Raw genomic sequence first — 13,029 nt, forward strand, 5'->3', positions numbered from 1 at the left:
CACTAATAGCAGCAGTATAGCTCCCCACTCCACTGTTGAGCTGCCCTGTTGCGGGCTGAAGTTTCGATGCCAATAACACCGCTTATGTTGAAATGATGAACAGCAGTTTGCAGTCAACGCATAATGAGTAAAAGAGCAGAGAGTGAGGTGAAGAATATTAAAGTCAAAGGGAAAACATTTAAACATTTACAACACTGCTACTTGGAAGATGGAGAGATGGTTGAGTATAGAGTTTGTGGCATCAATGACAATTTCATTATCCAAATTAAATTTTTAGCACAGATTTATATATATTTATTTTCACTCATTGAGACACAGCACTCTAAATTGTGAACAGTTAAAGAAGAGAATGAATTATTCAACAGATGTTTCTCAAAATATTCTCAAGGTTGCATCGAGAGTCTGAGAAGACTGTACAACTTTTACATATAATCCTGTTAAATATAGCATACATAGATATTTAATTTATAATCTTATCCAATAATATTAGTGTGGATCTGAATCTTTTATTAAAATCTATATTGATTAAGGTTTTGAGTTTCCAAACCCAACGTTGATTAAACCATTAAAAGCAAAGTGATTGAATTAAATTCATAAAAAAACGAATATTTGAATGCTTAAAATGTATAAATATGTCCGTCTCATAAAAAAAAAACAAAGTTGAATTAGCAATCAAAGTCATTTACCCCGAAATATACTCTCTTTTACGCTGTCATCTTCAAAACGAAAACATAAACAAGTTACCGTTAGGTATTTATCACTTAATCGCACCGTTAATTAGCACATTAAATATTTAACAATAATACCTGCCCGGTTTGGGCGCCTGTAAGTATGCCAGACATGTCAGACATTTCTAGATTATAACTGTCTCGTGCCTTCGTGGAAATTGCTAAATTGCTGATAATACGAAGAACAGAGCATAAAAGAATAAAGAATTTAAAAAAAAATGAGCGAAGCTATTAAAATATGATTAAAGTATTCCAAGAAAGCGATGAAAAATTCAGTTTTTAAAAGTTAAGAAGCTAAGGAGCTGAAACTTTACCCTCAGAATAAAATATGAGAAGAAAATCATATAAAACAAGCAAGCCTTAATCCCTAATATTTTTCAAAGCCTTCCGTCTAAGCAAATATTATTATTTTTTTAATTATGCATAATTTTCACCAACGCCACCGCTTGGCTGACATTGAGAGCCGGCGATTGAAAAGCAATTAAAATGTAAACAGTACATTCACGCCCGCAGTGTCAACGGCAAACGGAGAAGGCCAATACCGGCAAAACAGCCACGAACATTTCGACGGCAACCGCTTGCCAATCACTACGTGAATATGTAGGGCAATGCACCAGGCAACGGACACGGGCCATTTAACATTTTAGTTTAGACTTTGATGGTCAGCACCATGGCAAGTTGAATGAAATTACCATAACAAACAACCGAGAGCAGAGCAGCTCTTCTGCGCCAGAGTGGCTATTTGCGTAACTACGCACAGGTATGTAAGCATGTTCGGTTGTGGAATGTTGCGTGCCGCTATACAGCCGGTGGGTGTTTGAATGTATTGTCGGACAATATTAGCTTTATTAGAAAAAAAATCATTTTTTGGCTTCAACAATCGTCTAAATGTTGAAATAAGCATTTGCAATGAAATGCGCCTCAAGGTCGCAATGTCAACAATAACGTTTATTCGGACATACAATACATATTTACATATATGGAGTAATTAGAATAGAATATTATTTTCAATAAAGCATAACAATTAACATTGTACTTCCCGTAACTTCAAATTAGATTCAATGAGCTTTAGGGTGTGCCATAAATGCAATTATTCAAGTATTCGCAAAATCTCAATTGAATAGATCTTCATCTAAATCATTCTAACTGATGTTAGTATTGCCAATATCAGCTGTTTTTATGTCCTAAATGTATTTTTCAATTTGTGGGGAGAATTGAGGAGTTTTACATTATTACAATATACCCAAAAACTTTTCAAATTCTATGACTATCCTAGAAGATGACTGACTACCTCTAAAAAGCACAAGAGATTTGCTAAGGAGCAATTTATCATATCATTATTATCTTACGTTAAATACTAATTTCGAAATTTAAGTCGCACCCTAATGTACGTAGTTATTTAATTACTTTTGAATCAGAATATTTTTATATTTGCGATTGCCGGGAATTTCCATTTTTGATTAGTCGTCTGAGTCTGTGAAAATTTTTGTTATATAAAGCAGTCGACAAAAAATAAAATTTAGTTTTTACTTCAATCAAAGTGGAGAGCGTTCTACGAGTGGACCATACCAAATATTTTCCAAAGTTTATTGAACACTAATAACAATAACATCAATGGCATTAATTTACGTTTTAACTGTACTATCCGCCTGTTTACTTGTAAGTGGAATTCAAATATATTTTTGAAATAATTACTATATATTGAGTAACAAGGAGTTTGTAAGACCAGTGAGCTTTGTCGAATGAAACAGAAAGCAAAAGGTTCCAAGGGATTACATAAAACCAGTTGCTCTAGCGATAAGTTTCTTCGAATCAAGAACCACGGGTGGACAACGGAAGCAAGGGGCGGAAGGACCTGTCTGCACTTGGGATATACAACAAGCGAAGTTTTGTGTTCTTGTCCCAGACTGAGCCACAGTTGTAGTACGAAAGAATAATATAATACAATAGCACTGAAGTTGTTAAACAAATTTTCCACAACTTAGGAGTTATACGTTTCCTGAAAACATATACCCATTTTTGACGAAATTTCAGTAGAGTTAAAAAATTTTTATCCAAATAATATTCCAAAATCATCTATACAAATCTAACCACTAGATGAGCTGACAACACAGTCCTTAAGTTTGGCAGATTCTTTCATAACTTGATCAAAATTGCTCTTACCCAACCACTAACCGTAGTAGACTCCGAATCCGAATCGTTTAAAAGCATCTCAATTTCTTGACATTCTTCTTCTTCTTCTTTATTTTCAGGCTCAAAGCCATGCGGCGCCATTCAATTGCACGGAGCCACCAAATTTGGGACACTTCGTAAGTAGTTCGACCACGAAGACGCGGCTTTAGCAGAAAATCCTGTCAACGCAATTGTATAACGGAATATTTGGTTTGGTTTCTTTCAGAATATTCACAGTTGCTGTCGCATGCCAGAAATGGACTTGGGCGAAACGCCAGCGAAATGCGTCGCCTATATTAAAACGCTCAACGCACAGGCGCGAGGCATGATGAACGGCATGGGTGGTGGCAATAACAAAAACGACACCAACAACAATAATAATCGAAATGCAGCGCCAGCTGAATTTCCAGCTTACGCACACATTGTGAGTTCTTTTTTCCTCAAATACAAACACACACATACATGCAAACGCACTTGCCACATGACGAGTGGCATGCCTCCTCTCGCACACAAAAGACAGTTATCTACTGTTGAGTCAAGTGTTCATTGAAAAAGAATTTGAATTTGAAATGTTTATCTCATTGTTGGTTTTGTTGTTGTTGCAGTGCTACCCGGAGTGTATTTACCGTGAGACAGGCTCGTTGGTCGAAAATGAATTTAATATGGAGAATGTCAAAAAATTCCTAAACAAAAGTGTCAACAAACGCGACAAGGATATTGTACCGCAGATTGTGCGCTCCTTCGAGAGTTGCCTGGACAATAGTACGTATCGCTTGCAAAACAAAAACATAAGCAAATACACACACGCACACACAAAAGAGTCAAAAACAAAAGAAATTGAATCAAATCTCGGAAAATATTCCAAAAGATGGCAATGTCAGGATGAATTCAACGGAAGTTGATTTTAATATTTGATTTTTCACTATGACAATATTAGATATTTGCCTACATACATACATACACACACTCATGCAAGCACTCCAACTCCTCGCTTATTGCAACCTTCTTTATTACACACCTTCACCCTTCTTTGTTCTTCTACTTACTTTCACTTCTTACTTTTCTTCATCTTCTTCGCTTACCTCACAGTCAAGGGTCACATGGCTGCTATGGGCATCAAGACATATGCCAAATTGCCGATGGGTTGCTCACCTTTAGCCAGCATGATGTACAGTTGCGTGAACGCGGAGACCTTCCTGCACTGCCCCGCCAAGATGTGGAAGAACGAGGAGCAATGCAACGTGGCGAAGAGCTTTGCGGCACAGTGTAATCCACTGCCGCACGTGCCCTTGCCGATTGGTTAAAGGCGGAACGCCGAAAGAGTGGAAAGGAGCCAGGGAGCGGCGACGAACTTTATGAAATTATAAATTTAGATTTACAATAACTTTTTATTATGTACGAGTTTTGTCTTTAGGCAGTTCTCAAGTTTGTCTTAACATTCGTGCCCTTGTGCACACACACACACACACACTTGTTCTTATGCTATGAATAAATTTAATGGCCAAATACATAAGTATGGATTACGTTTGACTTTAATTTGAGCCAATTTAAAATTTAGCAAACGCTTTTCAGTGATTCTTTAGCTTTAGTTAAACATATAAGAAGTTCATCTCGAGAGTCTGGGAGAAGCTTCGCTAATACATTACTTACCGTTAGCTAAGTCAGTTACAGGTTCGATACTTATTTCAAGCCTGACCCTAAACATGTGTTCCGAAGATCTCAATGCCCCTATTAAACTCTCTTCTCTCGTTATGTTAAGATATCTTTCTAGAACTTCATTCTCAGTGATCAGTGCCTTCATAACTTTATGACCTTTCAATTAGCATGGTTTCCTTAAACATTCTTAGATAGAGATTATTTCTATATTCCAAAAAAACACCTTCTCCAAAAATCACATTTGAAATCAAACAGTTTTCGTTATTGGAGAGAAAAATATAAAAACATATATCGGATTGTAATAAACAGATCTGATTATGATGAAATCAGGTATGATTATATGGTTTTAATTAGAATCTGAACATTTGACATGTCCGCAGAAAATAAAATCGATTCCATCAAAAGTCGTCAATAATCTTGTTCTAATACACTTCTTTCGATCCCAAATCAATGAGATCATCTTTTACACAATACATTTGAGTTTTCTCCATATGAGTTCGATGGGCTACAGAGTATATGACAATAATTACCCCAAAATATTTCTGATAACTTCTGAAAAATTGAGCATAGTAACTCTAGCGAATAACCTCCGTTTACTAACTAAATAGAGCTTAATAACTACTAGAAATTAGATCGGAAACTTATTCTGCAAACAACCTGAAATTCTAGCACAATTTCGAATCAATTCTACTGATAGAAAAAAATTAACTCAAACCCCTATGCTATAAGTAAACAAATTTAAAGCGATTACATTTTTTCGGAGCACGAAACAGTCTGGATATTATTAAGTTGTATGGTTGGTCATTTCGATAAGCACGAAGATATTATCATTTTAAATATCGTTTTGGGTTTAATGGGGCGTATCTTACACGCCCGAATGCTCTTTGTCGAACACACGCTTCTGGATTATAATGAAACAATGGAAAATATCGCGGAGAGCATTTGCATATTAGACTCGATTTTAAAATAAACTCACAGATTTTTGAAAGTTATTGTGTCAGCATTTCCGATGAATTTCTATAAGCTTGTCGTGGTTTGCTTCTTGACTGCAGTAGCCGAAGCGAAATTCGAGGATTTCGTAATTAAAGATCGGGTGCGTAGTGGTTCTTATACATTTTAACAAATATAAATTAATTAATACATACTTCAAAGTGCATTAAATATCTATTACCTTCAAAATTCTAGAATGACTTGACTCGGTTCGGCTACGACGATGACATTGGCGATGCGGATTATGAGTTTGACGAGGCTTCATTTTCGAATTTAGAACTACTGCAGCAATTAGCAGAGGTCGAACCAAATATTATGGATTTGTTAAATGGTGTCTCCTTGCAGGATTTACCACCGGGTTTGCTGCTGAAACTGCAACAATACTCTGAAATGATGGACACACCAACCTGTATGGACGATGATAATATGTGGGAGTTTGGTGAACTTCCGAACTCATACGATGCAAATGCTTTCAATGATGTTCTACAACTTGAATAAACTTGCACTAATTTTAAGATGAGCATAACCCTCAATGAATTGTGTTATTAATACTAATACAATAAGAAATCGTATACTTACTCAACAAAAAATGTAAACTATAATCGTATTGTTCATAAAAAGGAGCAAATAAAGTGCTCAGGGTCTATTAAGATCAGAGGAGAGTTTACTAAATCACAGATCTTCAAATCTGCGAGTGTATTTCCCCCATAAGAAGTTTTCTCATTAACAGTCTCTACTGCATTTATAGTCATCATACATTTATTTCATCTTATAATGGTTCATAGCATAAGTAAATTAACGTATCTCTTACGTGCGCCAACGCAATCTACCGCCGTGGAAGCCGCTATTACCTGTTCCTATCATTGGTTTACAGTTTGTCATAAATTCCCTGGTTCTCTCACATTTGTTCGAGGACATCCGGGACGCGGACGGGCAGTTGACAAGTAGTTGTTGTCCAGCACACGACATGTAACCAATCACAAAAATTTTGCTAGTTACCACGCTGGGTTGAGGGGCCACAATGGTAGGTCTTCTTGATCGAATTTTAGCTGCACGCGCCTTTACAACCGGCTGACATTTGTCAAAACTAAGGACCACAGCCTTGGCAAACTCGGGATCATTTGGATAGATCGCGTTAACCATTTTACGAGTATTGTCCAACTGTAGCTCCTCATCTTTAATAACGCCGGATGCATTGAACAAGCACTCCACTCTTTCCTACGCAATGAAATCGGCAGACAATTATGAAAAAATAAGAGTTTAATTAATACGGTTTACCAAATTAGACATTCTAAAGCGATCGTTCAGATTGGGGCATTGACTACTAAAGGCGCTCAGATCCGGTTTCGGTTTCCTGCAGCACTCACCCAAGTTTCTCTAGAAAGGTAAGTAAATTTCAAAGACAAAAGTGTTATTTAAATCAAGTTCTGAACTTACAATTAAATCTCTTTGGGGTGTACTGCAGTCAATGGCGGCATACACCCATCCTAACTGCGTAGCCAGCAGAGCTATCGAAAAAATTCGAATGTTCATTTCAGCTTCAGATACAGACTAACCGTTCACCAGGGACACTACAAGTTATATGATTTAAAATGAGTGAACTAATGTATCGGTGTGTTTTTCCATACCAAATTTTTGGTATTAACTTATTTAATGGCCATTCATTTTTTTTTTTAATGTCGGAACATTAAAATTAAACTTTGACAAACAGGAAATTGTACTGTACTGTACTATACATATTGTATGATCATAGAAATATATCAACCTATTAGCTACAAAATGGTTGAAGTTATTCTCAATCGTATCAGTCTTAATAGTACAGTCGAAAAATAATGAGGACTACAACTAACGAACCTCAGCTCAGCTTGTTCGACAATATTTTCTCCTTTTTATATTTCTTTGCTAAATATAATATTTACGCTAATCGTTTATATTAATAAAAAAAGGTAATATATTCCTTATAATATCTCGTAATATATCAGCAAACAAACATCTGGAATAAAAAAATAGATTATGAAATAAGGATAAGGATCCCACGAAACTTCTCTAACAATAATAAATTAAGAAGCCTTTCTAACGTAACCTCAAAATATAAACCAAACCCTCGAAACGCAAACACACCATACAGCCTTTACCCCACGTGACTTCTTTTATGTAAGAAAATTTCCTTCACATGGGCACATAAAATGTTAAGAAATCTGAAATCTGTTGAGATCACGTATCCATCCGAAATATAAACAAACCCTTCAAAATTTAATCAAATCATTACCTAACCCCACATAATCCTTTAGGGAATAATTTAGGGAACCCTAACTACACAAGACCCCTAGAATAGCCTTATCCGGCGTGATCCCTCAAAAAGAAAATGAACTTCACCTCATATGAACCAATTAAATATACACAAACCAGACACCTAAAAATGTAAACAAACCCCGGCTGAGGTCAATGACCTTTGACAATTATATATTATCTCCAAAGTTAACAATGACAAAGTTCGAAACGAGAACAAAAAAGTGCCATTTGCCAGTCAATTTAAACTACTTACCGTCTTTGACTGGATGGGCAACACCTCATCTTCAATATGAAGGTAATGTGGTTCTTAGGGTATCACTGCTGACGAACGAAGTCACATACGACTAAGTGCCTGTCATAGATTAAAGAACACACGCAGATATGTAGATATTTGTTAATTTTTATTTCATTTATTTACTATTCATTAAATCATCGATAATATCGCCAAGCGGCGCAGAGATTAAATCCAAAGGGTTTTCCTGGCAATCGGCTACATAATCCTCACAAAATCCATCCGAACCATCTACTTCGGCTTGATAGTAGGAGAGTGGAAGATTCTCATGCGCAGATGTGCTCGGGCTGAAAGTCATAGCGAAGCAGAAGCTTATTTTGCAGTCATAATCTAGAATTATTTTGAAGAAGCAAATTACTTACGAAAAAATGATATGAACTAATGAGCCGAGAACACCGTTCACCTCACCAAGGCCGGAAGAATTCGTTTCACAAATCAAACGCAACAAACAGGGTTCAGCATTGTAGCCGCTTCTGTAAGGAATCAAATGTTAATGTGTATAAGAATTTAATAGTTTTTGAGGTTTCACAAATGTAATCCGCTCATAAAATACGACGAAGATATAAGAGACCGGCGGCAATTAGAACTTTTTATTTCACTCCGTTGCATTAAATCGCCACACCACTGTAGCGGAGGTGCAGAGCGCCACCAAAGGCGTCAACCACCTGCGCGTGAGTGACTAATTAGAGTTTTTCCTTTCTTACAAGCGCAGCATATTCTATATAGACTACGCAGTTGCGGCGAAGAAAGTATTTTCACACTCATTTCATAATTGTTTATTAAAAATTCAATTCAAGTATGGTTGAGAACACACATAGTAGATACATACAGATACTGTGTGGCATGTGAGAAATCAAAATTCTAATTTCGTTATAATCGAATGGGTTGGTATTAAACTGGACGAGCAGTATTACTTTTGGCTTTCTAATTTAATGAAATGCAAACCTTTTGAATTTGTCCATAAGTATGTGGTAGAAGTGTGTGCGCGTCAACAATGAATTTACCACACTTTTCGGCTGTCGGCGTCTTCTTGTGGCAGGTTCTTCTCTAACGTGACTCGTTGTATTCAGAGTAGGCGTTGTTGTTGTTATTTCATTTTCAATTTCCAACGTACAGTTAGTACAACCGTCCGTCTGATTCATATGCCGAAAGTCTCTAGCTTGAACCAAAAGATCTTCATCTTCGAGACCATTCTGTAAAAGCGGATATCACTTAATTGTTGTTGTTATTCGAAATGGCAGTACACTATTCAAGTTCTGTTACTCACCGCTATTGGTGGCAAGTCCCACGTGTATGGCAAATTGTAGTTCGCCTCAAAATTATAAGAGATGAAGACGTTGCGATGTGGCAGCTCCAGCGGCACCGCAATGGCAGCAAAAATCTAAAAACACACTTTAATTACTTCCACCGGCATTTGAGCAAATTTTTCACTTACACCATATGCAGAATTGGTTGGAAAAAACACGGCACTACAGCACAGGTTACAACACCAAATTAAGCTTAGAATCCACAAACAGAGCCTAGCATTATGTCGTACAGCCATTTTATAACACTATGGACATTTATTCAATATTTTTTCTATTTAACCGATCGAAACACAAATCCCTTCACGTCTTAACGAAGAAGTGTTAAAATTACAACTGATTGCATTAACTTACTTTCGACGCTGCTGGTTATAAATTCTACCATTTCATCACTTGACTTAACAGAGAGCGGCACTCCATTAAGCCACAGAAAGTAGTAAGCGTTTGCTAATCATTTATGTCAACAAACCCCAAATATAAGAGATTTGCTGTTCGCTGTAATCCCAAACTGAAGATAAACACTCTGCATAATCTTTAGCTTTCTCTTTAAATAAAAGTCAACGTTCTTTGCTTAAAAATCTCTGTTTTTTCTATTCTATTGTACATATTTATGCTTGTTAAACAGCTTTGGAGGAAAATAAATTTTGCTTTCATTTGCATGTAATATTAAATACACCATTCTACAATAGATTTCAATAAATTAACTGATGAGTTGAATGTATACAGTGGAACAAAAACAAACAGTGGATGTACTACAAGTTTCAAGCTTCGTCCAGTAGGCGAGCGAGTGCATAGTTCATCTTTTATGTAAAGTTCAAATTTTGGTTTTGCCGTTGTATAACAACCATAGCAGGCGCATGCATTTACACGAACGGTTGTTACCTATTTTGGCGCATCTTTCGCTCTTGCCAAGTCGCAAATTTCGTGTTCGACGACTGCAATAGTCGGTTCAAGTGCTGAGTGAGAGAAGCACCCAGCGGTGAGAGCTCATGCAATGCGCGACTCTGCAAAGGAAAAGAGGAAATAGAATATTCGACTTTTTGCAAATAAGCATTATTGTTGTAAATACCTCGAACGGCACCAGTTTAGCCATCTTGAAGCGTTGTAGCGCCTCATGCATGCGTACAGCTCTTTCTTCGGCTTCTGCGGTGGTTGGTGGGAAGCAATTCCAGAAATGTTTCAACAGTTCCGACAATGATAAATATAAATTACGTAAATCCTTCTCAAAATCGGGTGGCACCAACTCTGCAATATTAAAAAAAAACGTTAAAGGTTGTCTTATAACATGTCTTTGGCATACACTTACGCCCAACTGATTGCTCATGGAAGCCACGCATTAGCGCACCACCTGGACTCAGCTCTCCGAGTGCATTCACCGCTGCCGTTGGGCTAACCAAAACCTTGTGTGGCGTACGTTGGTTCCAGTTTTCGGTGGCACGCATTAAATGGTATTGAATTTCTTCCATGCGACGTGGATCCTCGTGCATATCATAGCCGCTTATTGGCATGGGACCATGTAAATAACGCTCCTCTTTGGCTAGTGACAGTTGTTGTGATTTTTTTATTTTTTTAGTGGTATCTGTTGTATCAGCTGCTTCTATTAACGGTTCACCAAGATCCTCATAGTGGATTTTTTCAATAATCCGTTGTCGTTTTGCCGGCTTACTGGGGCTTTCAAGTACGCCGTTGGCAGTGGAATTACTAGTTGAATTAGTATCAGCATCATTAGATTTGGCTTCCTTTGATGATTTGGGTTTTTCAACACCTCCATTGGTTGTACCATTTTCGGTGGTCTTTGCGTCTTTCGATTTGGCTGCCGGCCCATTGGCTGTTGAAGTGGAACTGCCCGACACATCGGCACAAGTCTTCAGCACCATTATGGAGTGTTGGTTAAATCGTTTTATCATATTCTGATGGACAATATTACCACTATTCGATATGTTGCGATCGCCGGCTACACTGCAGAAACCTTCCTCCAAAGGCACGTCTTCAAACTGCTTCAAATCGAGCAAAGGATCACCAGCTCCTTGTTGAACCGCAGCCTTTAGGGTCTGATCGTCAATTTTTCCACATTCTGTGAAAATGTCTTTTGAACCTGCTGTAATTCGATCGCGATGAAAGTAATGTGACTGAAAGAACTTTGTCCAGAATTCTGCTTCCGTCATTTTGGCTGGTACATTTTCTTGATGCTTTCTTTTGACGGCGGGATATGTCTTAAATATACACAGTATTATGTCAGGAGTTAAATTGTATTTTAGGCCATTACAACCATCAGTTTGTGGTTTGATATCAGCAAGAAAAGCGCCAGATACACCTGTAGATGCGAAAATTTTGATAAAAATCAAACAACATTTTATATGATATTAACTTACCTATATCCTGTTTTTTGTTATTCTTCTTCATGGCATGTTCCTTGGCGTGTGTGGCCCAAAACTCTTCACTGGTAAGTACTTGTGTTATAACTAAATCTTTATAGAGTTGCAACAAATTGGGATTTTCCGATAGTATGCGATTTTTCTCTTCTAACTCCTTATCAACCTTACGCTTAAAGTTTGGTAGTAGTTGTTGCAGCAACTCCTTCACTTTATCACGGTCAGCGAGCGTCGCTGCTTGTCCATTTCGGTTGACAAAATGGAATGTGGAACTGTTACCATCGTGCAACACCACTTGAAGTTGTACTTTTGGTTTACCTTCAGGCGATATTTTCTGCACTATTAGAGAAACGTAAATGTAATTACACTTTCATTTACTGTGTAAGTTATGCATTTACTTTTGATGTCGGCAAAACGATGTGACACTGCCACTGTATCACGATTCTCCGCCATCCATGCCAGACGCTCATTCATTACGTAGAGCGTGCCATCGCCTTTTTTATAACGCACTTCGCCCATTTGCAGCAGCACATCCTCACTGCTAGTCGTCATGTCGACCGAAAATCTTTCGTCTCTTCAACTTTTCTAATTTCAACTCCACTACAGAACAAGACCAAAAGCAGATTGAGGGAATATATTGGCTGTTGAAAACGCAAATTATTAATTATTTTTTCGAAATGTAAAATAATTTCTTAATTTCCAATCACAAGCACGGTGATGCCTAGTGTTTCTACCCACACTACTAGCTATATTTATTATGCATTTAATTGTACAATTCAATTTTAGATAAAGTGTTTGCTTAGCAATAATTTCCGATTAGAAATGTGTTATTTGTTTACCAACAGCTATATTTATAAGATTATAATAAGAATTGAAGTCGCAATTTCACCAACCGTGTTAGAGAATTTTCGTCGCCATTTGCAGAACTCCGCAACAATTTTACAGCACACAAATGTCATATCGCTGTCAAACTGTCCAACAACAACTAAACGACAATATTTAAAGGGTTCACTGCAATCATATTTTGTAAAAAGTACGAAATTCAAAACAGGTATGATTTTGAACAAAAAATTTAGATAAATGTTGATAGACTTGCAAAATGTTGTACAATTCGAATTGTTAATAGGTAATTTACATAAAGATTAACACGTCACATTTGTTTGTTTGTTAATACTACTAAACAAATAGAAAAACTAAGTGTAATTTTAACTACCTTTCTTTGC

The 13,029-nt window shown here is 37.0% G+C and overlaps 5 protein-coding genes across 6 annotated transcripts; 2 read left to right on the forward strand and 3 right to left on the reverse strand.

The window, feature by feature from the left end:
* The first annotated feature begins 2,221 nt into the window (after nucleotides 1–2,221).
* On the forward strand, nucleotides 2,222–4,442 carry LOC105221282 (uncharacterized). The gene is made up of 5 exons (XM_011198117.3): nucleotides 2,222–2,387; nucleotides 2,981–3,037; nucleotides 3,127–3,324; nucleotides 3,506–3,662; nucleotides 3,990–4,442. Exons 1-5 carry the CDS (start codon nucleotides 2,343–2,345, stop codon nucleotides 4,202–4,204), a joined length of 672 nt encoding a protein of 223 aa, XP_011196419.2. The 5' UTR covers nucleotides 2,222–2,342; the 3' UTR covers nucleotides 4,205–4,442.
* Nucleotides 4,443–5,377: 935 nt separating this feature from the next.
* LOC114805383 (uncharacterized) lies at nucleotides 5,378–6,142 on the forward strand. The gene is made up of 2 exons (XM_029046387.2): nucleotides 5,378–5,649; nucleotides 5,742–6,142. The coding sequence occupies exons 1-2, from the start codon at nucleotides 5,566–5,568 to the stop codon at nucleotides 6,042–6,044; spliced, it is 387 nt and encodes a 128-aa protein (XP_028902220.1). The 5' UTR covers nucleotides 5,378–5,565; the 3' UTR covers nucleotides 6,045–6,142.
* Nucleotides 6,143–6,283: 141 nt separating this feature from the next.
* Nucleotides 6,284–7,116, reverse strand: LOC114805386 (uncharacterized). Its single transcript, XM_029046410.2, has 3 exons — nucleotides 6,984–7,116; nucleotides 6,825–6,923; nucleotides 6,284–6,764 (listed from the first exon to the last, which is right to left on the reverse strand). Exons 1-3 carry the CDS (start codon nucleotides 7,077–7,079, stop codon nucleotides 6,354–6,356), a joined length of 606 nt encoding a protein of 201 aa, XP_028902243.2. The 5' UTR covers nucleotides 7,080–7,116; the 3' UTR covers nucleotides 6,284–6,353.
* Nucleotides 7,117–8,220: 1,104 nt separating this feature from the next.
* LOC105221495 (uncharacterized) lies at nucleotides 8,221–9,860 on the reverse strand. 2 transcript variants are annotated; one of them, XM_029046378.2, is made up of 5 exons: nucleotides 9,566–9,860; nucleotides 9,398–9,511; nucleotides 9,076–9,323; nucleotides 8,493–8,603; nucleotides 8,221–8,417 (listed from the first exon to the last, which is right to left on the reverse strand). In XM_029046378.2, the coding sequence occupies exons 1-5, from the start codon at nucleotides 9,671–9,673 to the stop codon at nucleotides 8,249–8,251; spliced, it is 750 nt and encodes a 249-aa protein (XP_028902211.2). In that variant the 5' UTR covers nucleotides 9,674–9,860; the 3' UTR covers nucleotides 8,221–8,248. The 2 variants fall into 2 exon arrangements, with proteins under 2 accessions (XP_028902211.2, XP_054091242.1); XM_054235267.1 differs by having other exon boundaries at nucleotides 8,221–8,441.
* A 137-nt stretch (nucleotides 9,861–9,997) lies between these two features.
* On the reverse strand, nucleotides 9,998–12,358 carry Tfb1_3 (general transcription factor IIH subunit 1). The gene is made up of 5 exons (XM_011198119.3): nucleotides 12,205–12,358; nucleotides 11,807–12,145; nucleotides 10,741–11,748; nucleotides 10,504–10,679; nucleotides 9,998–10,438 (listed from the first exon to the last, which is right to left on the reverse strand). The coding sequence occupies exons 1-5, from the start codon at nucleotides 12,356–12,358 to the stop codon at nucleotides 10,313–10,315; spliced, it is 1,803 nt and encodes a 600-aa protein (XP_011196421.2). The 3' UTR covers nucleotides 9,998–10,312.
* Nucleotides 12,359–13,029: the final 671 nt, after the last annotated feature.

Source organism: Zeugodacus cucurbitae, chromosome 6, assembly GCF_028554725.1.
Source record: "Zeugodacus cucurbitae isolate PBARC_wt_2022May chromosome 6, idZeuCucr1.2, whole genome shotgun sequence".
NCBI classification, from domain to species: domain Eukaryota; kingdom Metazoa; phylum Arthropoda; class Insecta; order Diptera; family Tephritidae; genus Zeugodacus; species Zeugodacus cucurbitae.